We start from the raw sequence: 26,741 nt of genomic DNA on the forward strand, positions 1-26,741 counted from the left end.
CCTTTTTTGGCTGTTAAATAAAAGCAGTCGTCACTGTCAGTTCACGTCACAGTTGCAGTTTTTTTGCCTGCAGGGCAAATTGTGTCACCCTAGTGCAAATCACATTAGGTGTGACAGTTGTGCAAATTAAAAGAAAAAAATACCTTTTTTGGCTGTTAAATAAAACCAGTCGTCACTGTCAGTTCACGTCAAAGTTATCAGTTTTTTTTTGCCTGCAGGGCAAATTGTGTCACCCTAGTGCAAATCACATTTGGTGTGACACTTGTGCAAATTTAACCAAAAAAATGACAGGCAGAGGAAGGCTACCCCGCAGGTGCCATCGTGGTGCTGGGATTCCCTTTGGCCCTAGAATGGCCAGTGTTCAGAGGCCACGTACCCTGAACCCCCAAGGTTCTGAGGACTTAGTTGACTGGCTACAACAAGACACCCAATCTACTACAGCTTCCGCTCGGAACCTTGACGCACCATCCTTCTCCTCTTCTAGCTTAGCTTCGGGCACCTCTCATGCTACCACTTGCCCGCCTGCCGCCACCACCAACACTAGCACCACAGCAGCTTTACTTGATCCGTCAGAGGAGTTATTTACACATCAGTTTGAAGACATGAGTGATGCGCAACCATTATTGCCAGAGCATGTAGTTAACAGTGATATGTCTCAGTCAGGCAGCATTACCCACATGGACGTACGGTGTGATGATGATGTTGTACCTGCTGCTGCTTCCTTTCTTGAGGTGTCAGATAGCGGTGAAGGTGTTGATGATGATGATGTGTCCGTGGATGCCACGTGGGTGCCCGCTAGAAGAGAAGAAGACGGGGAAAGTTCAGATGGGGAGACAGAGAGGAGAAGGAGAGGAGTTGGAAGCAGGGGGAGGTCATCGCAAGGAGCTAGTGGCACAGTCAGACAGCATGCATCGGCACCCGGGGTCAGCCAGACGGGACGCCAATCAACGCATGCTGTTGGCACCACCAGAATGCCGTCATCGCAGAGCTCAGCAGTGTGGCATTTTTTTTTGTGTGTCTGTCTCTGACAACAGTGAGGCCATTTGCAACCTGTGCCAGAAGAAACTGAGTCGTGTGAAGTCCACCACCCACCTAGGCACAACTGCTTTGTGATGGCACATGATGTCACATCACAAACGCCTATGGGATCAACACGTCAGTACAAGCAGCACACAAAGTCAAAGCCGCCATCCTCCTCCTGGTCCAGCATCTTCAGCCAGGTCAACCACTGCTACCCTCCTTGCCCCATCTCAACCATCTGCCTCTACGTCTCTCGCCTTGAGCAGTTCCTGCTCATCTGCCCACAGTCAGGTGTCTGTAAGGAGATGTTTGAGCGCAAGAAGACAATGTCGCAAAGTCACCCCCTAGCCCGGCGTCTGACAGCTGGCTTGTCGGAACTGCTTGCCCGCCAGCTTTTACCATACAAGCTGGTGGAGTCTGAGGCCTTTAAAAAATTTGTAGCCATTGGGACACCGCAGTGGAAGGTACCCGGCCGAAATTTTTTTGCACTAAAGGCAATCCCCAACCTTTACTCCATTGTGCAAAAGGATAAGGGGTAATTGCACAACAAAAAAAACAGGTTCAGGCGCAACCGCTTACTCCAAAAGAACTGGATGATGCTTTTATAAGTATCTACATCAACGTTTTAATATAATTCCATAAAATAGCCAAAACATAAGGCCTTTCTGGGCATACAACGCCCCTTCCTCAGATGTGTAAAATGGCAATTTTAGTGCGGGGGGGGAGCAAGCTGACAGTTTTCCTTTAAGTGTGGGAGGAATGTTAGGAGTAGTTAGGGAACATAGCCTGAGTTAGTTTAAAATTTTTTATTTGGTGACAGGTACTTTTTAAGTTATCTGGCCCTGCCATGAGAAATATCTGCTTCTATAGGTTTATTTACAGGCTGTATAATGACCATAAATGGGGAATGTAATCACTATGAACTTTTAACTGATAAACATTCAGTGCTATTGATTCTGTACATGGTAAAGCCAGCAGAACATAGAGTCTGGGTTTCTATGTCCTTCTCATAGTCTATAGTAGAGAGACAACACTTCTGTTGGACTTATGGTCAACCCATAAAAAAATGAGAAGATAATATCAATAGCCTAGGGCACCCTGATCACACTCTTTTTACAGTTTCTTGATGCGCCCTTTCATTCCTGAGATATGTGGATTAATAGATTATCTGACAATTCAAGGAATAGTCAGATGGGTGTGAACGTAAAGGGTTACTCCGCTCCCCAGTGTCCAGAACATTGAGTTCCTGAATGCTGTGTGCGGGTTTCCGAGTTCACGCCCGCCCCCTCATTGCGTCATGCCCCGTCATGTGACGTCACGTCCCGCCCCCTCAATGCAAGTCTATGGGAGCGCGTGACGGCCGTCGCGCCCCCTTCCCATAGACTTTCAGTGATGGGGCAGGCCGTGACATCACAAGGGGGCGAGCCTGAACACGGACGCCAGCAAACAGCGTTCAGGAACTTAGCGTCCCCGATGCTGGGGAGTGGAGTAACGCTTTCATTTTAATAATGGGAGTAAATATCAGGAGATGGGCGGGATTATACAGTCAGTAGTTGTGGATGTTTTCCATTTAGGGATGTGTATACCTAATACACACCCGCTGACTGTATAATTCACACCTTCCCAAATAGGCACAATCCTCCTTAGCTGCTCTGTGTAACTGCGGCTCTTCCCCTGCACAGTGCACTGGCTGCACTACCCGGCTGTGGAGTGCAGGAATTCCTGTAGGCCGCTTCTTTTGTAAGTTGTTCTTCTCCTGCACTAACAGTCAACTGTAGTTCCAGACACGCAACACAGCAGAATCAAGGGGCAGCTGCTTGGGCTCCCCAGGTATGACTGGGCCTGGGGCAGAGCCCCTTTTGCTCTGCGTTATCCTGTAATGTAATGTAATGTGGAGACATTATTTCATTTTTTTAAATGCCAACCCTTGAGAATATTCTGTGTGCACCCCTGGTGAGTGGCAATGCATAAACTGTATGCATGTCCACTCTCTTATATGCATGGGCTGGTCTGGGGAGGGGGAAAACAATTATTTGCCTTGCCCCAATTGCTGGCAATTCCCCCCAATATTTGAATTCTCCTAGTAGGAAGGTGATCACCCCAACAGGTAGATGCCTCTAGTAGGAAAGTAATCCCCCATTAGGTAGGTGCCCCTGGTAGAAAGGTAATCCACATCCAATAGGTAAATGTCCCCAGTAGGAAGGTTATTTCCATCCAATAGGTGAATGCCCTAGTAGGAAGGTTTTTCCATTAGTAGGAAGGGTATTCCCCCATTAGGTGGATGCCCCTAGTGGCAAGGTAGTTCGCCCATCCACTTTAGGTGGATGCCCCTAGTAGGAAGGTAATCCCCCTCCCCAATAGGTGAATGCCCCTAGTAAAAAATATATTCTCCCTCCCCATTAGGTAGCTACTTCTAGTAGGAAGGTTAACATTACGTAGATGCCCTTAGTAGGAAGGTTATTTTCCCTATTAGGTACATGCCCCTAGTAGAGAGATAAACCCCACCCACTAGGTAGATGTCTCCATTAGGTGGATGCATTTAGCAGTAAGGTAATCCCCCTAAAATTGGTAGATGCCCCAGTAGAAAGGTAATCCTTCAACATTAAATAATTACATTAGTGTGGTCTAAGATGATAAGAGTTGCTCGACCCCAAGTGCAGTTGTGCGCCTATGTTGGAGTGGAGGACCTGCACTTGTGGACCACAATATGGGTTCACTCCTGTGGTAGATGTAAACAATGACATTAGCTAACCCTCAAAATTGATGTAAAATTGAGAAATTAGCCAGTATATCCTTATATGAAGGACACACTTGAGCCCGCACACCAACGCCAAGGTTTCTTAAGTGGTGCGGGACCTAACACTAGCCTGTCTGGCCAGATAAAAAAGCCAGGAACTGACTTACAGAGCATTAGGTCCGACTTGCAGTCTGCTTCCCAGTCTCCTCCAGTGTGGGTTAAGCATACATATAATGGGAGGGGGGGAGAAAGGCAACAAGCCCCACCCTGGTTGGTTCATATATAGCCGGCCTCACAAGTCAAACCTTAATGCTACCTAATAAGATGAAAGGGTGCATTAGTATGCGCCTTGGTAAAAAAGTGGCAACTTTTAACATGAATGTGGTTATAGCAGGCAAATCTCAACCCCCAGTGCAGTTGTGCACCTTCGCTGGGGTGGAGGTCCTGCACTTGTCATCCGTTGCTAAGGGCAATCCCCAGCAAAAATTGCATACAATGGAGGATTCCTGCAAATGGTCATAAGTACCACAGTGGCATCCAACACCAGATAATTGTGTATGTAGATCCGTAGTACATGGTTTAAACATTAGACACCCACCTATCAACATTTTTGACATGTCTCTATGTCCAAAGTTTTGTTTTTTATGACATTTAATGAGATAAGCGGTGCTCAGCTGAGTTAATCAAAGATGAGTGGTGCCCATTTAAAGTAGTGCTGTCACAGATAAGATAAAACACAAAGTGAATGGTATTAATACAAGAAATGTCTGATGATTAATGGTGCTAGTTAATAAATAAAGCCTGGAGGAGATAAGTGGTGCCCAGATAATAAGCAGTGCCAATCAATGATAATGAGCCAATCACAGTGTAGGCAATCCGTATTCATAAATAAATATTGTTCACAATTGATAGGTTGGTCAGGCAGAATAAATGAGGTATCCAGGACTAGAAATGTAGAGCTGATTTAGTAAAAAAAACAGCACCACACCTGTTCTCAGGTTGTGTGCGGTATTGCACCTCCGTTCCATTGAAGTGAACATAGCCAAGTTGTATTACCACACGCAACCTAATGACAGGTGTGGTGCTGTTTTTTGAGTGGTTCCAATAGCTTCACAGGGGGAAAATGGCTGGGAGCATATTTAAAAAATATGATTTAAACTTATTTAAAAAAAAAAAAAAATTCCAAAATCACTTGTGAATTGCAACATGGCAATTTGTGGCTGCGGTATCCTGTCTCATTGATAATCACTGTGTAGCCCTAGCCAAAGGCAGGTTTCTCACAAGCGTATTACAGATGCATTTATGATTAGTGGGTCTAATGGCTCAAAGTGGCAAATTTGCGTAGTCCGTAACACGCCATGTGAAAACGCATGAAATAAAACTGCGCGCCAGATTCTATGTTGATGTGGATATTTCAGTGCAGTGTCTAGCCATGTGAACATAGGGTTGCCACCTTTCTTGCCAAAAAATACCGGCCACGCTAACTTGCATAATAAATTATATATGCGTAACCTCACAGGATACACATGCAGGGGAAATTTTGACCCCCATAACTTTTTTCACCTTTTATGGGCTTTTATTTCCAATCAGGGGTGCCTCAAGCTATTGCAAAACTACAACTCCCCGCATGTTGGACGCGTTTCACGACTTAATGTCGCATTCCTCAGTAGCCTGATTAAATTTAAATTTTTTTTTTATTTAATCAGGCTACTGAGGAATGCGACATTAAGTCATGAAACGCGTCTAGCCTTGTCTCATATCTATTAGCCATCCCTATCTCAATTTGGTTTTATACCTGTATCAGCCGATACTGCCTAGACAGCGCTGTAGGACCCGGACTAGTGGACCACTGTGAATTAGCGCGCTATTCACACGCCACGAGGACGCCGGGCAGCCGCTGCCGATTTCTCCACAGACTGGCCAACTAAGCTGTGCAAAGCACGATACTCCTGCTTGGCTACGATCTATTACCCAGCGCTTTACATCATTGTAATCGGGATCATCACATCTTCCCAACCACGGCACGAAAAGTACCTCCCTACCCATACCAGGGTAGTGATTGATCCGGTCCGTGCGGGCACTGGGCTCCCACAGTCCCCGGAGCCTGCAACTCTGGAGATATTCAGCTGCCGATCATCACAGTGAACAAAACCATAAGGTACTGTGCCTGACTTCACATAAGCAACTGTATCTTGCTATTAATATTACTATTCTACAAACACCTGTTGTGGGACACAAGTTGATAACAGTGAGCAATCACATTATATTTTCTGAATGAAATATTGAAACATTTACTACAGTTTAAGGTGACTGTGTTTCACATTGGAGTATCACTGGAGTACACAGTTTCTCCGATCGCCGGATATTACATTCAATACTGTTGCTATTCACATCACTTGATAAATTTTTTCGGCTACAAAGGACAATTTTTTAATTTTTTAATTTTTATATTTTGAGATAGTTGGCATTTTTAAATTATTCTATTGGAATATTTATACCGCATGCCTGAGCAAGGGCCCTGCCCAGGCATCAATTATTATTTTTAATAAATGCATATGATTGTTTAAGAATTATCATTTTCTGCAGGCATTCTCATTATTCTTATATTTTTGATGTCTAATAATTATTAATATTCACATTACTTTCATTTTTTCTGATTATTACTTTGCACTTATCCACTTTTCTTTGATACTGGGAACTTTCATACTCGCTTTTTCTTTTTTCTGTTTCTTTCTTTTTTCTTTCCATTTTTATTTTTGTTTTTATTTTTATTTTTACTCACATATCACTGTACATTTTTTATTCAAAATCACTAATACTTCTCTCTTTGTATTCATTCTTTCCTTTTCTCTCTCCTTTTTTCACTACTTCTTGAGGACTGGTTATATAATTATTTCTTATTATATATTTCTTTTTGTAGTATATAGTATAGGTCAGTGATTGATTTACAACCAGTGTGCCTCCAACTGTTGCAAAACTACAACTCCCAGCATGTTGGGCTATATAGTAGTATATACACTGCTCAAAAAAATAAAGGCAACACTTAAAGGGGTACTCCGGCCCTAAGACATCTAATCCCCTTTCCAAAGGATAGGGGATAAGATGTCTGACCGCTGGGGACCCCCGCAATCATGCATTCGGCACACACCTTTTTGAGCTGCATGCCACGCTGCCAGCCCATATGCTGGTGCGGTTGGCCCTGGGTTCTTCCTTATGCAAGACAATGCTAGACCTCATGTGGCTGGAGTGTGACAGCAGTTCCTGCAAGAGGAAGGCATCGATGCTATGGACTGGCCCGCCCGTTCCCCAGACCTGAATCCGATTGAGCACATCTGGGACATCATGTCTCACTCCATCCACCAATGCCACGTTGCACCACAGACTGTCCAGGAGTTGACGGTGCCTCCAGCTGTTGCAAAACTACAACTCTCAGCATGTTGGACTATATAGTAGTATATGGTATAGGTCAGTGATTTCCAACCAGGGATGCCTCCAGCTGTTGCAAAACCTAAACTCCCAGCATGTTGGACTATATATAGTAGTATATAGTATAGGTCACTCCCATGACTCCCATGTTTTCACGCCATTATGAAGTTTGTTTGATTGAAATTCCAAGAAAAAAAACTGTGCAAAGTAAAAAAAAACGTATGGTAAAAACTGGATGGAACTGTACACACATACAGTTCTGTACGGTTCCCATTGACTCCCATGTAAAAAAAAAAACGTATACGGGTCTATACGGTTTTTCACCTGGACCAAAAACCGTGGTAGGCTGGGTTCACAACCCGTTTTTCAAATACGGTAACCGTATACGGTTTTCCACAAAAAAACGTATACGACCGTATATGAAACCGTATGCATAGAGAATGAATTGTAAACCGTATTCCAAATGTTGTGTACGGTTGCATCCATTTTGCCTCGGATACGGTTTTGCCAATTTTTCAACTGTAGGCAAAAACGCTGTCGACCACGTTTTTGCCTCCGGTTGGAAAACTGTATGCGAACCATATGCGGTTCTTTTAACATTGTTGTCTATGAGAACCGTACACAGAATTTCAGAATACGGTTGCACACGGTTTTTCTAATCCGTTTTTGGAGTTGACACATGTGCAGATTGGAATTTCAATAGAACAATAGTAACTTTATTAAATTGCAAAAATTTGCATTAAAATAGCAAAACCGTTGGCAAAAACTGATGTAAATGGATAGAACCGTACGGGGAAAATCCGTATACGTTTTAATTTGGAGTCATACGGTTGTATACGGTTTTTGCCATACGTTTTTTAGCGGAAACCCGTATACGGTAACTGTATTTGAAAAACGTGGTGTGAACCCAGCCATAGGCCACAATTTTCTGTCCAGAACAAAAAAAAAGTAAGAAACCGTGTGGTGTGAAAAACGGAGACAACCGTATGCAATATGGTGCATACGGTTTTGAATGGAAAGTCTATGGGCACGGTTTTCTGTACAGTTGCATACGTTTTTTTTTGTTTTTTTTTTAAACCGTATCCAAAAACTGTATAGAAAATCGTTTTGAGGAATCCGTTTTTTTAAAGTCAAAAACCTGATACACGAACCATATAGCATAATCGTGGTGTGAACCCAGCCGTGCAGTTATATTACAGAGCATTAGGTTATTGTGAAGAGAGATAGCAATGAATATGAAGGTAACTTCCACCCTGAGGTAAAGCAGTTCAGTCCATGCCTCCTCTCCCTCACACAGTAGTGAATGTACCTGGCAGTCTTCCTCCACCCCTCCCCACGAGTCTGCCCGGCCGCCTCCCCCTCCTCTCCCCTCCTTCACAGGCTTCCTCCTCCTCCAGTCAGTGCACTCCCCGGCAGCACGGTGGCTGTGCTGGTGTCAGCTCGGTGGACAGCAGAGAAGACATTGCACCTCTGGACTGGACGCATGTTGTCCCTGAGCATTGTCCCTTGGCGTGTGTGGCTGCAGCCTTATGGCTCCCTGGCATTGTCTGGTAAGCCAGAGCTCCCTTTCTCTTGCTCTCAGCTTTCCTTGTTGCTATTGCTGCCTCTGTGATTGGGAAGAAGGGGCAGGCTCCTATCTGTTGGCACTGATAGAAAAGGCTGGGCTTTATTGTAGAGCAGAGTGTGCACCCCACCATGATATGGGTGCCCCCCCTCATGCCATATGTCCTGGTAACCCCTGGTGATCACAGTTCATGATCATTATCATTATTAATATTGTGGTGATTGGTTGTAATACTGGTTCTATGATGTGCTTCCCATCTATAATGGTTAATAGTACAAGTGTATGGCAGCTGCAGGTGTGATCACAGCCTTGTATATAGTGTCCTATTCCATTTCTGAATGGGGTATGTACCGCAGCGGCCACATCTGTATGGCTAGCTGTACACATCCAGGGATGGGCTGCTGCTTTCCTGATGCAGGATGTCATCACTATGGATAAAGGTGGTCAGATCCACATTGCCCACAAGAAATGAGCTGTATAGGATTGGCCTTTGATACGTCAGTTTACATCAGTGTTTCCCAACCAGTGTGCCTCCAGCTGTTGCAAAACTACAACTCCCAGCATGCCCGGACAGCCTTCGGCTGTCCGGGCATGCTGGGAGTTGTAGTTTTGCAACAGCTGGAGGCACACTGGGAAACACTGGTTGACTACATTCCCATGTGTAAAGTCAGGGTGGGTTCACCTTTCTGCAATACAGTTTATCAGGTTTTTGATAAAAAAACGGATTCCTCAAAACCTGACTAAACTGTATCAAAATGTGTCTATAAAGTTTTATCTGTATACGGTTGAAAACCGTATACAGTTTGAAAAATGATGTCCGGTTGCATCCGTTTTTTTAAGAAAGAAAATCGTATACGTTTTGAACTTTTCACTCCATTATGAATAAAGTTTCACTTGTTTGATTGAAATTCCAAGAAAAAAAAACCAGTGCAAAGTCAAAAACCGTATGGTGAAAACCGGATGGAACCCTACGCACATACAGTTCCCATTGACTCCCGTATACGTATTAAACGTATACGGTTTAATACGGTTTTTCACCCGGACCAAAAACCGTGGTAGGCTACGGTTTTCTGTCCAGAAAAAAATAAATAAAAAAAACGTGTGGATTGAGAAACGGAGACAACCGTATACAATATGGTGCATACGGTTATGAATGGAAAGTCTACGGCCACGGTTTGCTGTACGGTTGCATAGGTTTTTTTTTTTTTTTTTTTTTTTTTTTTTAAACGTATCCAAAAACTGAATAGAAAAATCGTGGTGTAAACCCACCCTCAAAGGGATCACCAGGCATACAAGCTGCAGTGAAGAGACTATGGGGCATTTAGTATGGAGATTCTGCGGGAATTCCTATTATTCAATGCAAATTTTCTGAAAAAGTTTTCATACGATGACACAAATGGACCTTGATCATTACTATGAATGATGTGAAATTTTCGGAGGGAACAAAGAGACTCCAAAATAAGCTGGGTGGGAAAAGGGTTCATATAAAAATATATTTGATGTAATAAAAAATTGTAGACTGAAAGGATTATTATGGGAAAGCTGGGTGGGAGCTGAAAAAAACAATGTAAATTTTTATTTTTTTATTTTATTTTTTAGTGTTTGATGAGAACCAGGATCTTGGGTGTTCTCCCCACTTTAAAGGGTAGATTTAGCTTGTAGTAAATACGATGACGTCCTGATCACAGAGCTTAATGGGATATCATCAGAAGTTGGCAGAACGAGTGTAGCTGGAACATGAAAATCTTACAGTGGGGGAGTGAGGGAAGTAAGTATGTGCTCTTTTATTGGTTTAATGCAGAGAGGCAGTAAACAAAGTTTTTAAAATGTAGGAGTGCTCAATTGCTCTGGTAGGGGTCCATGTTGAGACCCCAACTTCAGTTGATTCTTATCCTGAAGAACTCTATATGAACAATCAGGCAAGCTGAACATTCCTGTAGGTGGGGAGAATAGCTATTGAAGGTAAATGGCTACCTTAAAGGATATCTGCAGCATTATAACACTTATCCCCTATCTACAGGATAGGGGATAAGTGTTTGATCGGGGGGTGGAAAGGTGGGGGATCTGACCGTTGGGACCCCCCGTGATCTCCTGAACACATGTCTCAGTGAGAAAGCTAATATGCACGTAGCGTCGACCTAGAGAGGATGACGGTACTCCCCCTCCCCGTACAGTTTTATGGGAACTACATGGAGGAGGCGTGTCGGCCGCAACGTCGTGCTACTGCCGGCATGCCTCCTGCACGGGAGAGCCGCGGCCCCATGCAGAAGATCACGGGGGTCCCAGCCGTCGGACCCCCCGCAATCAAACACTTTTATACATTTTTTTTTGGGCCACAGATGGCCTTTAAGGCTAGGTTCACAATTTCTGACTATAATTCGGGTGCAGCAGAATCACATCCCTGTTAATGGGATTTCACTGCATAGTACACACTGGATTTTCAGCAGCGGACGTTCCACTGCCGAAATTCTGAGGCCGTAAGAATGATCTTGTCTATTCTTTAGGCGGATTCTGCTCTGCTGAATTTGCCATCTATGGGGGTGGCAATGTCCATGCAGTCCTAGCGACAACTGATTGTCAGCTTTTGCCCAGCCAGAAATTCTGTAGTGTGAACCCAGCCTAAGGCTTTATAGAAGGTGTAGGCACTGCAGATGGTCCCTCTCCAAGAAGACTGTTGAAGAGTATCTGTCATCAAACCATATTTTCATAACTAACTCCGATTATATTCACTAACTACTCCTAACACCCCTCCTGCCCTAAAAAGTATTTTCGAGCTTTAAAAAACTTTAAAAATACCTTTCCCCTTGCTCACATTGTGTGAGCTCCTGGGAGGAGAAAGTGGGCGTTCCCCAGCTGGAGCGACGTCACTGAAGCCTGCGAGAGCTGTGCCTTGCTATGCCCGCACCACTTCCTGAGTTTGGACTTCTGCAAGTCCAGGTGGAGACCAAATGAACTGTTTGGGAACAGAACAAAGTCACTTAGTGGCTGCTTTTTCAATTACATTAAAAACATATAAAGGTTGAGAATTTTAACAGCAAGTAAAAAAGCAAAGTGTCTTATAATAACATAAGGAACAATATATTAAAAGTTTAGATTGGTGACAGGTTCTCTTTAAATCACTGTCTATGTAGAGGACAGAAGCTTCTATAGGGTCCTGTAGAGTACACAGTGTCCCAAAGAAGTAACATGGAGCCGCCATCACCTGGTGTCCAAAGAAGCAGCTAACCCTGGTACAGGTATAGAGTGCTACAGAACATGTAATACCTCCCCGTACTGTAGGGAGGCGCTACCAGACAGCCAGTCAGTGCACCTCAGTAATGCAGGTGTTTTATCAGTGAAATACCCATTCTGATTGGTCAGTCCTTCCAGCCATTAACATGTTTCGCAGATCTGGACTGTCTGTAGCATGTTGAGTATGGTTTCAACTTACAATTGTCAAGAAAAGACAGTTGCATGTTGAAAATTATTGTGACCTAAGACCATTGTAAGTTCAGGGACCACTGTATATTTGTTATAAAGATACATGAGCTATTTACAAAGTACAGTATTTGGAGTGTGGTAAAATAGGAGTCAGAGTGGGAGATTTGGCATACTGACTCCACAGTCTTGGTGGAGACCAGCTGTGCCATCTTATGGTAAACTCTCCCAATTCTTCCATTCACATTAACACTCAGCCGAGCATGTGTACTGAAGGGGGTAAGACACTGCTAGACTCTACTGTCAGTGGCTTATCTCTCTGTGAAGAAAAAGGATTTGGCAGATAAAATCCAATATGCTTCTCTCCAGAGATCTGCCAACACATGTCTGATGTGTATGAGAGCAGATCTGGACTCTACACCAACATCATCCAGAGAAACATTGACAAGTACTTTTCAACAACCTAATGCCAAACAAGGAACTTTGTTTAAGGCATATTTTGGCCATAGACATTTCATACCCCCTCCGATAGACATGACATTTTTTTTTCAATGTGTCCGTGTTTTTTATAATTGAATTTTCAGGGTTAGTAGTGGAATCTGTCTTCTAGACGGAATCCATTACTAGGCCGGGGCTTAGCCCCAAAAACAGCTAGCGCTAACTCCCAATTATTACCCCGGTACCCACCGCCACAGGGGTGCCTGGAAGAGCCAATACCAACAGGCCCAGAGCGTCAAAAATGGCGCTCCTGGGTCTAGGCAGTAACAGGCTGGCGTTATTTAGGCTGGGGAGGGCCAGTAACAATGGTACTCACCCACCCTAGTAACGTCAGGCTGTTGCTGCTTGGTTGGTATCTGGCTGATACTGAAAATAGGGGGAAACCTATGCGTTTTTTTTTTTTTTTTATAAATAAATTTAAAAAAAAAGTGTGTGGTTCCCAAATTTTTTCAGTATCAGCCAGATACCAACCAAGCAGCAACAGCCTGATGTTACCAGGGTGGGCAAGGACCATTGTTACTGGCCCTCCCCAGCCTAAATAACGCCAGCCTGTTACCGCCTAGGCCCAGGAGCGCCATTTTTGACCCTCCGGGCCTGTTGGTACTCGCACCCCTGTGGTGTTGGGAGGTTAGCGCTAGCTGTTTTGGGGGCTAACGCTAACCCCCGACTTGGTAATGGATTTTTTTTTTTTTAAAACACTCCCCCCCCCCCCCCCCTCGTTAACCCTTTTATTGGTATTTAAAAAAAAAACGCTGCTCATCGTCGCAATACACCTAATCTGATATAGTCCTCCGCATTCACGTATCTAAATTTCAAAGAAAAAAAAAAAAGTTTAGTACATTTTTTTGTTTCCACACACCAGCAAAAACGCAAGTGAAAAACTGACAAAAGGCAGGAAACAGCTGGGACAGTTTTTCTGGCGTTTTTTTATGATGCATTAAAAAACCTCAATGGAATCCTGGGCTCAAAGCAATAGAACAAAATCCCTACGTCCACTTTTCCTGTAAGGTAGAGAAGGAGTGTACGGTAGAGTGAGGGGGGCATTTCTATATTTGCACAAGATTTATCAAAGGACATGCACAGCCTTAATAAATTCTGAGCAAGAGTGTACAATAGACAAGAGTGTAAAGGGGTAGAACTGTGTCTACAATAGACAAATAATGAAAAATTCCCCCCATAGAGTATATACAGTTCCTTTAATACATCACCTGTTAATGTAGAAAGTCTTGTTTCCAGCACAGAACTGTAGTATAATGTGAAATTTCACAAGACTTGAGGAAGAGAATGGACAAGGAAGGCTAGTTAGGACATTCCTCTGACTAGACACACAGACACTTGCAGATTTGGAGTCTACTTACACAGACGTAAGTAACATGATGTGTCTTACTGTATACAGCTCCTAAGCCAGTGGTTCCCAACCTTTTTCGGCTCAGGGAGCCCCTTGGAATTTTTTTCCCCGCGGGGTACCCCTAACGAATTTGACAAGCAAAAGAAAAAAAGGGGGGTGGTGCAAAGCACAACATCAATTTATCTATTGGCTATGTAGATTACAGTGCTGCATTATACCGCAACTCACAAGTGACGTCTTCTAAAATCAAAAATCAGCGTTGTTCCCTTCTCTTCTCCGGGTCGTCATAACGATTTCTTCTAGCCACAATTCTTCACCGTTAAACCTGCAAAACAAACCTATTAGGCTCTGCACTTTTCCTGCATCAGCCTCCAGATTCCCCTTTTACAAGTGAAGAGGAATACAGGGGCGTATAGGTGTAAAGGGGTAACAGAGGGGTGTAGAATAGTGTACATGGGTGACAGAGGGGATAGAAGAGTGTACATGGGTGACAGATGGTTGTAGAGGAGTGTACATGGGTGACAGATGGTTATAGAAGAGTGTACATGGGTGACGGGGACGTAGGGGTTGACAGAGGGGTGTACATGGATGTAGAAGAGTGTACATGGGTGACGGGGGAATAGGGGTTGACGGGTGTACATGGGTGACAGGGAGGCGTAGGTGTGACAGAGGTGTACATGGGTAACGGGTGTTGGGGGTGTAGAGGAGTGTACATGGGTGATGGGTATTGAGGGGTGTACATGGGTGACGGGGGCGAAGGGGTTGACAGAGGGGTGTAGGAGACAGAGGGGTGTAGGGTTAATGGGTGTTGGGGGTGACAGAGGGGTGTAGAAGTGTGTACGTGGGTGACGGGTGGACAGTAATGACAAGGAGGTAACAGAGGGGTGGTGGACAAGGTGGACATGGATGACAGGAAAGTGGACATGGGTGAAAGGGCGTAAGAGAGGGGTGACAAAGGTGGGGGGACAGAGGGAAGAGGGTGCATTACCGTAATTAAGCTGAGCTGTTTTTCAATGTCCTTCTGCAGGGGGCCGGGAGGATGTATGGTCCTGGGGCTGGGAGGATGGATGGTCCTGGGGCCAAGAGAATGGTCCCCCTTACATATATCCCCTTCCCGGCCTGACTCACGGTGTCCCGGGGGGAGGGAGGGCGCAGTGCGCACGTACATGCAATGCCACGCAGACTCCCCCCCCCCCCCCCCCCCCTTCACAGGTGCGCACGCTGGGGTGGGAGATTTTAAACCCTGTTGGGAATCAATGTCCTAAGCCATTGACCATTGGGGACAAAGGAGAATGTCCCATTGTGTTGTTAGTAGTGATCTGTATAGCAAGGTTCGAAGCAAAGGTCTTGGCTTTTGAGAAAGCCAGTGGGGGCACTTTACATATCACTGTGATCTGACAAGAAAACAAGTTAAAGGAAATTAAAACTATTCTCTGGGTTTTGGTTTTTCATGTGCAACCTATGTAAAGCATGTAAATAGTTTGCATTGTTTGCTAACCTATACACCTGTTTTTCTAGAGATAAAGGTTACAGCTGTTATTTAGCGGAGAAGCGCCATCAGATTTCCTGGCAGACACACATTTTTCCTGAGGAAAATAACTTTGACTCTTTGGTGGTCAACTATGGGTCCCAACCCCACCTTTATGGGCTTTTTTTTTTTATTGTGTTTTGGACTGCATTGTGGTTTCTTTACCTTTTGGAAGCAGTTTCACCCGATCTCCTGGACAATGAATTTCCTGTAGTTTTCACGAAAATTAGTAACTAGTAACAGTATTCACATTGACATTACCTGACACTGAAATGAGCCTGGGAATAATAGAAGAGGAAGAAGCCACCCTTTTTTATACTCTCATAAACTTGGTAGAGAAGGGATTCTGGCAATTTGACCTAGATGATATATCTGTTTTGGACAGCTTTGGCCTGTAAAAAAGGGGGACAATATGTCACATTACTAGGATGCTACAGATTCTACCTCACTCACTGCTGGACCCAAGGCTGTCCATGGCATGGAGCGGCTTGAGAATGCACCAAACGTATAGATACTTATTGTTTTGTGTTGTTTATACTGTACCCATGAAATATATTATCATAATATATCTTATGCATTGCCAAGTACAGTGGTATCTGGAGGTCCCAAATATGCAGGGCGCTGTTCACACCATGTTAATACTGTACCCATGAAATATATTATCATAATATATCTTATGCATTGCCAAGTACAGTGGTATCTGGAGGTCCCAAATATGCAGGGCTCTGTTCACACCATGTTAAAGTCTTCCATAAGATTATATATATGTTGGTAGCATTTCCTGATGCTTGCCTTTAATTTCCACTGTATAGGCTGAGACACAGTGACAGGAATGTATTTTACCCAAGCTACCTGTCATATGTGGATAGTGGATACCAGGTTTTAAGGAAATGCATATGTCATCCAGGGAAAGTCGGGTGAGATATGAAAAATCCAGAAATAGTTAAATCTCTGGAGAGACTCAGTTTGCCAGGGCTTGGTTGTAAGCTCAGCTTGGTAAGTCCTGTTATTAGGCCTTTATTTTTATTGGATAAAAGGTAGATTTAATACTGGGGCCTCACATTCTGGGCCACTCCAGGCTTTCAGGCTAAGGGTGGGTTCACACTACGTTTTGTCCCATACGGGAGCGCATACGGCAGGGGGGAGCTAAAAGCTCGCGCTCCCGTATGTTACCGTATGCGCTCCCGTATGTCATTCATTTCAATGAGCCGACCGGAGTGAAACGTTCGGTCCGGTCGGCTCATTTTTGCGCCGTATGCGCTTTTACAACCGGACCTAAAACCGTGGTTGACCACAGTTTTAGGTCCGGTTGTAAAAGCGCATACGGCGCAAAAATGAGCCGACCGGACCGAACGTTTCACTCCGGTCGGCTCATTGAAATGAATGACATACGGGAGCGCATACGGTAACATACGGGAGCGCGAGCTTTTAGCTCCCCCCTGCCGTATGCGCTCCCGTATGGGACAAAACGTAGTGTGAACCCAGCCTAACCCAGCTCAGCACAGGTGCTGAAGACATCTGGTTACCGGGCTTTATAACTTGGACTGCCCTGAGGGGCTGTGAGAAACCTGTCCCAGTGATTAAAGTTTGAATTTGGAGTGTTTAACACGTTTTGTTGACTGTTGTGTTGGGTGGCTGGTAGTATCACTGAACAAGCAAGATGTATTTTTATGTGAAAGCTGTATTTTTTGTTTGTTTTTTTTGTTACTGAAAAAATTAATGTCCCTGTCTGACAGTTTTCCACTCTTTGATTCTACAAGCTATTCTCCCGCCAAAGTGTATTGGGGCATATGTTGCCCTAGATGACTGTACTAAGGGTGCATTCACACCTCGTTTTGTACATACGGGTGCCGGATCCGGCCGGGGGAGGGGCAAACTGGACGCTCCCATACCCCGGCCGGATCAGCCCGTGACTCCATTTACTTTAATGATCCGACCGGAGTCAAACGGTGACTCCGGTTGGCTCAGTTTTGACCCGTATGCGGTTTCCTGACCGGACCTAAAACCGCAGTTTACGGTTTTAGGTCCGGTCCAAAACTGCATACGGGTCAAAACTGAGCCAACCGCAGTCAGCGTTTGACTCCGGTCGGGTCATTAAAGTAAATGGAGTTGCGGGCTGATCCGGCCGGGGTATGGGAGCGCCCGTTTGCCCCTCCCCCGGCTGGATCCGGCACCCATATGTACAATACGCGGTGTGAATGCACCCTAATCCGTACAGGTATACCAATGCATACCTTTCCAGCTATGCCAAAAGATCACTTTCTTGGTATATACCAGGTTACTGAGTGCTACGATAACTCTGTGAATGCTCCTCACAGTATATGCTGTATCATTGTTCTTGTAGTCCAATACTTTAGGAAGCTATTAAAGGAACAACCAACATGTAAAATCTGCAACTTTGTAAAGTACCCCAGCTCTTCTCCCCTGTATGCCTTTTTTCTATTACAATTAAAAATATGAAATGTGCCCTCCTCCTACTTGCTTTCCTGTGTCTTGCTGTAAGGCTGAGTTCACATCACATTTTTGCTATACTGTTTTCAATCAGTTTTTCTAAAGAAAACCGTATGGTAAAAATAACGGTTGGAACAGTATTGGGAAAAAGTAAACCGTATGCGTTTTTAAAACTGATACTGTTTTCAAAAGTGCATACAGTTCTATCCGTTTTTATTAAAAAACATAAGTTTTTGAAAATGTTGTACATTTTTAATGGGAGGGGTGTTGGGTGGGGACTTTAGGATGCAAATACGCACGTGCAAAGTAAAAACCGTATACGGTTTCCCATATGGAACCGTATACATGTGCGTTTCCCATTGACATCCATGTTAAATAAAAAAAACGTATGTGGTTGCTGTACGGTTTTTAAACCGGAGACAAAATCGTGGTCAACCACGGTTTTGACTCCGGTTTAAAATCCATACTGCATCCGCATGTATTTTTTTATTTAACATGGACGTCAATGGGAAACATACATGTATACGGTTCCATACGGGAAACCGTATACGGTTTTTACTTTGCATGTGCGTATTTGCATCCTAAAGTCCCCACCCAACACCCCTCCCATTAAAAATGGACATTTAAAAAAAAAAAACATTTTGTTTAATAAAACGGACAGAATTGTATGCACTTTTACAAACAGTATACGGTTTAAAAATGCATACGGTTTACTTTTTCCCATACTGTTCCATCTGTTTGTTTGTTTTTGCCATTCGGTTTTCTTTAGAAAAACTGATTGAAAACAGTATAGCAAAAACGTAGTTTGAACCCAGCCTAAGACATCTGGCTGCAGCAGGATCCTCTCCCCACTGCCATAATTGTAGTAGTACACAAACAATTATACCCCATGCCCTTGGCTAAGCCACAAGTTTCCGCCGTTCCCCAATCAAAAATGGTACAGATCTGCAGAGGTTAACCAATAAGGTCAGGTCCTGTAGGATTTCTAAACAACTGAACATGCAAAGGGCAATTATATTTCTTGGTTAATTTTATCATTCATTTCTAGGTTTATTGTTGATGAATGAATGAATGAATATATATATATATCAATAGAAAAATCTAAAATATTGGTTGCAATAGATTTCTAGGTGCATTGATCATGCTAGGAAGTGTCCAACCCTAAATAAGTAATATGGAATTAGATACAAATCCTATGTATTCTGCCGATGACAATGGAAGGAAAGTGCACTCCTAGTTAAAAATGTTCCATGGAAATATAAAAAATGATTGCCATATGGACACATAAAAGCTATGTGTACAGTTTATTGATAGTTTATTTCTTTTCCCATACAGGAACTATAAGATGTCCATTGATCCTAGCGTTCTGTGTTGTGATGACGTCGAGGCTCCTAAAGCAGTGGGCTTGTAAAGAGCATTGAGACACCATGACAGTGTTCAGACAGGAAAACCTGGAGGATTATTATGATATTGGAGAAGAGCTTGGAAGGTAAGCAGCATTGTGTGCATGTCGCTGGCTGTTTTGCTAAGTGCCGGCATTAGACGGGATGGTAACTACTTCTTGTGACTGACAGATCTCTTTATGTGGTCACTGTGCTAAATCTGTATAATTATAATTACACTTTCCTCTGGTAATAGGAGGACCATTCAAATTGGTTAAGCTACACTCCGGCGGCTCATGTGAAAATGATATAGTGTGCTTCGGCTGTTAACCACTCGTGACTCACTGTTTCCTATGCAAAGAATCATTGACCTTTTTGAGTTTTTATTTTTTGCACTGTTCAAAAAGATGGGAATATAATATGTGTTATTTCAGCGTGTGACATTAAAGATAAAGGGTGATCTGTTACATCAATACATTAACTATTTCTATGGCTTTTCAGTTGCCTTTGTGCATTGGCTATGTCCATAATGGACTATACAGAATACTTGTATGTGCTGTCTATAAAGAGATAGGGGGAGATTTATCAAAACCTGCCCTTAGCTACCAATCAGATTGCTTTGAGAGGCCTTTTCAAAAATGAAAGAAGGAATCTGGTTGTTATGGGCAACTCAGCAACATTTCCTCTGGACAGGTTTTGATAAATCTACCCCATACTTTATTTATGATTTATTGTGAGTACCGTATTTTTCGCCCTATAGGACGCTCCAACATATAAGATGCACCTTATTTTAAAGGTCCAAAATGTAGAAAAAAATGATTCTGCACCGAACAGTGGTCTTCAACCAGCGGACCTCCAGATGTTTGCAACATCTGTAGGTCCGCAGGTTGAAGACCACTGGTATAGGAGGTAATACTCGCGTGTCCCCATCGCTCCGGACCCGTCACCGCTGCCCTGGATGTCGCTCCATCGCTGTCGCCGCGTCCCCATGGTGTCCTCGACGCTCCGGACGTCTACTTCCCCGGAATCCACGCTCTCTGTCGCCGTCATCACGTCGCTACGCACGCCGCACCTATTGGATGACGGGACGGCATGCACGATGACGTGATGACATCGCAGGAAAGCGCCAGCCATGCAGGGGATCCCGGCACGGAGCAGACACTGAGGAGGCAGGTAAGGTCCCTCCCAGTGTCCTGTAAGCTGTTTGAGACGCCGCCATTTCACCGCGGCGGTCCCGAACAGCCCGACTGAGCAGCCGGCTTAGTGTTATTTTCACTTCAGACGTGGCGGTCAGCTTTGATGTCCTGTATTAGCCGCGGGTCCGGCCGTTGATGGCCGCAGGTATTCGCCGTATAAGACGCACCAACTTTCTCCCCCCCCCCCCCCCCCAGAAAGAAAGAAAAAGTGCGTCTTATACGGCGAAAAATACGGTTAATTGGTTAAGCCATGTTCGTATAGCGCGAGACGTATCACATGGCAAAAAAAAAACAGCGCATCTGATTGCTTGTAATGGGAATACATGCCAGACTGTGAGCTTATATCTGGACACATTTGGGGAGATTTATTAAAAGCTGTGCAGAGGAAGAGTGGTACAGGTTCCCATAGCAACCAATCCGATCGCTTCTTTCATTTGTAAAAAGGCCTGTGAAAAATGAAAGAAGCGATCTTTGGGTCTCCCCAAAGATTTTAACAATTTCTGGATTTTCATTTCTTACCCAGCTTTTCCTGGATGACACATGCATTTCCATTTAGCACAAATCTACAGCGCGTCTCATGTGGATTTTGATGCAGATTCACTATGAATTTCAACCCGAATTAGAATTGGATTCAAACAATAGATATCTCCCTTTTCACTGGTATTGTAAACATGTTGATGGTTTTACCAGTGCAAATCCATAGGCAAATCTGCCAAGTGTCCATTCACGCTATAAGTTATAGAAGTGCAATGTTTTTTGACTTGAAGCTATGTGTACAGACAGGGAGACAGTCTGTTATTCGTTTATGTGCTTCATATGGCCGGTGTCACATCACACATATTCATCACTATAGGAGGGGGGTGTTGCTCCGGTTAGGTATATAAAGTTTGCACCAGAAATGTTAGAGTTACTGTGACCTTGAAAGTTGCTCATGACACCTGTTCTGATTGCTGCGCTGTGTACATATAAACTTTTCACATCCTATATGCTAAGAGGATTTATTAATGGGATTCTTAATTTACAATAGGTCTCATCTACTTATTTTTAGCCCCCCCACCCCAGACAGAGACCAATTACTGAAGCCACCCACTGCCCCATTAAATAACTTCTACATAGCAATTGCATGTGGATGCCAGCAGTATATTAATTCATGTCCGGTATCGTTACTGTTATGAAACAGTTCCTGTCTAGTGCTCTGAAACCCAATATACCTTTCAAAGTATAGCACTAAACGGTATAAATGGATATCCACTGGTCCTGAGAGATTCAATATCATAGAGCATAATATAGTGCAGTATTAAGGATCACAATGTACTATATTTTATTACTAAAGGTGAAGTCTAATAGATTGGTGTTTTATGTGAGATTGGAATATGCACATGGTAAAGAGCTTTTGCTTGAATAAACAAAACTGGACAAACACTTTGTTAGCCTCCATTAAAGCAAAACCTTGTTCACCCTCACTAAACCCAATAAACAGGATTAGGCTATGTTCACACAGGCTACTGTCCGCACAGAAAATCTTTGTGTAGACCGTGCCCTGACAGGGGCTTAACAGAATTTCAATGGGGAATTTTGCACAGAAATTCCATTGTGTGAAGAAAGACTTAAAGTGCAGGTGAACCTGGTTAAAAAGAGGTATAACTCACCTAGATCAGTGGTCCAGTTCCAGAGATCCAGGCTGTAGATTTCTATTTTATACTATATTGCTAATTTCCCCCCTCCTGCACATTGAATGCGGGAGCCGGCATACAGAGCTTTTCTGCTCTTATATACCCAACCACCTTACGCTCACATGAGCAAAGGGGCTATGAATATTTATTTAAATATTTTATTTGACCTGGGCAGCATATGAGAGCAGAAAAAGACGGAGGCAGGGAAGCTCTGTTTACCAGCTCCGCTCCAGTTGTGCAGGAGGGATTAGAATGGGGCCTGTATACAGCCTTGGAATCCAGAACCGGACCATGGATCGGGGGTGAGTTGTAGCGCTTTTTAATCAGGTTCACCTGCACCTTGTTTATTGGGTTTAGTGCAAGTGAACAAGGTGTGAGATTTGCTGTAAGGTGCTTTTTCACATGACCCTTCGTTGTAGTTTTATGGCAGTTTTGTAGAACGTACAGTATAAGTAGTTCTTCAGCTTCGGCTCTTAAAAGGAAATAAAAAAACTGCCACAAAGATTGTTACAAAAAGCTGTGTGTAAAACCCCACTTAGTTTTCTGACACCTCCATGTGAATGTCTTTCCGGAGGTCCATTGACCTAGGAGGAAACACCTGCAGTTTTCTATTTACTTGGTTGTAGAGGAGGCGGATAGAAGAGAATGGCATATTGTAATCTTATAATCAGAATCACTTACTTAGGTGCGCCTTCTCATCTAAAGCCGGTACATTGAGGTGAGGTGATGTGTTCCCATATTATGTTGCCTTGTGCTGAAATAAAAACAAAACACTTTTACTCCCATCAAATGGCACTCAACATTCATATTGAGAATGTAAAAACTATTATTTTATATTTTCTTGCAAATATATTAAAAATAAAAAACTAGACTGTTGCATAGACATAAGTATTCAGATGATATGACACCTGAAATGTAGCTCTGGCTCCTCCCATTTCTCTTGATCATCTCTGAGATGTTTCTACACCTTGATTGAAGTCACCTGTGGTAAATTCAGATGATTGGACAGGATTTGGAAAGACACAACCCTGTCTATATAAGGTCTCACAGCTGACAATGCATCTCAGAGCAAAAAAGCAAGCCATGAGGTGTAAAGAACTGCCTGTAGAGCTCAGAGACAGGATCGTGTGGAGGCACAGATCTGGAGAAGGGTACAGGAAATTTCTACTGCACTGAAAAATCTTGAGCACAGCAACCAGGAGTCTTACTAGAACTGACCACCCCACCAAACTAAGGAATCTGGGGAGAAGGGCCTTGGAAAGAGAGGTGACCAGGAACCCAGTGGTCGCTTTGGCTGAGCTTCAAAGATCTTGTGTGCCAATGCAAAAATGCTCCGTAGGTAAATAATTACTGCATCACCATGCTATAAAACCCAGAATGGTAGAGTGTTGAGAAAATAGGCTCTCCTCAGTAAAAGACACACGAAAGCCCCCTTCCCTCTCAGGCTGTGGGAAACACAATTATCTGGTCTGACGAAACCAAGATTGAACTTTTTTGGCTTCATATTTAGAGGAAACCAGACATCACCTGCCCAATATCAGCATCTTGGTTAGGGAAATGCTGAACTGAGATAGGACAGGTATATTCTTAATAGAAACCTGATCCAGAGTGCTCTGGATCTCCAACTGGGCTGAAGGTTCAACTTCCAACAAGACAATGCGCACAGCAAACACAGGAGTGGCTTAGAGGCAACTCTGTGAATGGCCCAGCCACAGCCCTAAATGAACCTTTCTGGACAGACCTGTAAATGGCTTCCACCGACGGTCCCCATCCAACCTTGCTGAGTCTCAGAGGTTGTGCAGAGAAGCTAGTACTGGTACTGAATAAAGGGTCTAAATACGTAATGTTAATGCAATGTTTTTAGTTTTTCCTTTTCAATAAATGGAAAGAAATTCAGTAAAGATTTCTAACATTTCTGTTTTCACTTTGTCATTATGGGATATTGAGTACAGAATGATGGGGGGGAAAAGTTGAATTGTTTTATTTTATTTTAGCTTAAGGCCGCAACATAGCAAAATGTGAGAGGGTCTGAAGACTTTCCAAATGCACTGTATATCTGTGTGGCATATCTGCTATTTAAAGGAGTAATCTGGTGCAGAGTATTCCTACTCCGTCCTGCCCCGGCTGCAAAAAAAAAATGAAAATAAACCATCTCTCACCTTCCTGGGTTCCCGCGGAGCGCAACTACAGCTGATCGGTCCTCCGGTCCATCCTCTTCATACTTCCGTGTGAAACGAAGCGTCACATGGCGCTCAGCCTATCGCCGGCCGCCGCAATGTTCTGCCTCGGCCGGCGATAGGCTGAGCACCATGTGACGCTTCGTTACACCCGGAAGTATGAACCGGAGGACCGATCAGCTGTAGTGACTCTCCGCGGGAACCCAGGAAGGTGAGTGATGGTTTATTTTCATTTTTTTTTTCAGCCCGTGCAGGACGGAGCAGGAGTACTCTGCACCAGAGTACTCCTTTAAAAAAGAAAACAAAAAAAAGCTTAAAATAAGCATGAAGTACTATTGCAGCCATACATAATTTAGCACCAAAACAAGGGTCAGGTTGGGTTCACACCACATTTTTGCAATACAGTTCCCGTATCAGGTTTTTGATAAAAAAAATAAATAAATGATTCCTCAAAACTTGATTAAACTGAATCAAAATGTATGTACAAATTTAAATCCATATATGGTTTGAAAAATGATGTCCAGTTGCATCCATTTTTTAAGAAAAAAACTTATACTTTTTAACTTTTCATTCCATAATGAATAAAGTTTCACTTTTTTGATTGAAATTCCAAGAAAAAAACTGTGCAATGTCAAAAACCGTATGGTTTCAAACCGGATGGAACCATACGCACATATGGTTCTGTACGGTTCTTATTGACTCCCATGTTTAAAAAAAAATAAAAAAAATAAAACTTATACGTTTCAATACAGTTTTTCACCCGGACCAAATACAGTGGTAGGCTCGGTTTTGGGTAGGGATCGACCGATTATCGGTTTGGCCGATATTATCGGGCGATATTTACGATTTTGGACGTTATCGGTATTGTCAATTACCTTGCCGATAATGCACCCTTAACACCCCCCCCCCCGGCTAGAGACTGCCGCCGCTGCCCCATTGCCCATCCCCGGTTTTATAATTACCTGTTCCCGGGGTTCGCGCTACTTCTGGCTCCTGTGGCGTACTGCGCTATTGCTGTGCACTGTACAATGACTAGTGATGTCCTCAACGCAACATTGCCGCCAGTGCGCACAGTGACAGCTCAGGACGCCGCCGGAGCCAGAAGTAGCGCGGGACGCAATCTGGCAGCAGCGGTGGTTGGAATCAGGATCGGCAGGGGGAGAGAAGCGGGCAGCGGCGGTGGTTGGACTCAGGACCGGCAGGGGGAAAGAAGCGGGCGGTGGCGGTCTCTGGCCAGAGGATAGGCGGGGGGGAGCGGCGGTGGAGGTAAAACTCCAGTTACCTGCAGAAGACAGAGGTCACAGTGCTATGAGGAAGTTCACACAGGGTTAAAATACAGATTACCATCATTTCCATGCCTTCAGGTAGTGCACCCTGCTGGTCTATGGTTTATACAGTCTATACTAAGCACACTCCACAACCATGATTCTACCCCAACATCACATTGCAGGGGGAAAACATCATGATATACATGCAGTATTATTCCTTGAAATCAATCAAATTCAGGACATAAAAAACTAATGTATAGGATTAACAAAAAGTTATATTGAAGGGTTACTGTATACCATACATATTTTAGCGGGGAGATTTATGAAAACCTGTGCAGAGGAAAAGTTGACTAGTTGCCCATAGCAACCAATCAGATTGCTTCTTTCATTTTTCAGAGGCCTTTTTAAAAATGAAAGAAGCAATCTGATTGGTTGCTATGAGCAACTAGTCAACTTTTCCTCGGCACAGGTTTTTTGATAAATCTCCCCCAAGTTCTATAAAGCAGTGTATACAGCAGCCTAAGCAATGTCCTATGGAGGTTGTTTACTTAGAAATGACCACTTTTATATTGGAGCCGCAGTTCCAGGAACAGCTGATCTGGAAGCCTTGTCTGACCAGATGTTCTCTGACACTATCCAGTGACTTGTTATCGCCATAGTGTCTTCATAAAAAAGTGTTCCCAAGTGTTTTGCGGAAAATGACAGGATAAGAAATGGATTTGCATGTACTTTGTACCTGCTTTATTGCAGCACATTTTTTGTCAGTGGATCAGTTATGTGTTATTAAAGGTTATTGCATAATGATGAATGAACAAACAAATGCTGAGTATGATATGTATTACAGCCCGGGAATGAGCATTGCATAACTCTATATCAGTGTTTCCCAACCAGGGTGCCCCCAGCTGGAGGCACCCTGGTTGGCAATCACTGCTCTAGGTGCATACAGTCAGGAGGTTTTGTCACTGCTACAGGACACGCTTGATTGCCCAAAAAAATGGCTCCTAGCTGGACAGTCCCCTTTCGTTGACAGCACCCCTGATGGTGAATGGGTCACCG

At 43.7% G+C, this 26,741-nt stretch overlaps 1 protein-coding gene and 1 long non-coding RNA gene across 2 annotated transcripts in view; one reads left to right on the top strand and one right to left on the bottom strand.

Moving 5' to 3' along the window:
* The first annotated feature begins 8,576 nt into the window (after positions 1-8,576).
* DAPK1 (death associated protein kinase 1) overlaps positions 8,577-26,741 on the top strand; it is a 147,138-nt gene continuing 128,973 nt past the window's right edge. The window contains exons 1-2 of the mRNA XM_056524552.1: positions 8,577-8,733; positions 19,325-19,478. Of these exons, the coding sequence (XP_056380527.1) occupies positions 19,417-19,478 (62 nt within the window). The 5' untranslated portion in view covers positions 8,577-8,733; positions 19,325-19,416. The remainder of the gene's footprint in view (positions 8,734-19,324; positions 19,479-26,741) is intronic.
* LOC130275918 (uncharacterized) lies at positions 15,575-25,811 on the bottom strand. The gene is made up of 3 exons (XR_008844956.1): positions 25,700-25,811; positions 22,922-22,994; positions 15,575-15,930 (listed from the first exon to the last, which is right to left on the bottom strand). It is a non-coding gene; the product is annotated as an uncharacterized LOC130275918 (long non-coding RNA).

This window comes from Hyla sarda, chromosome 1, assembly GCF_029499605.1.
Source record: "Hyla sarda isolate aHylSar1 chromosome 1, aHylSar1.hap1, whole genome shotgun sequence".
NCBI lineage: Eukaryota > Metazoa > Chordata > Amphibia > Anura > Hylidae > Hyla > Hyla sarda.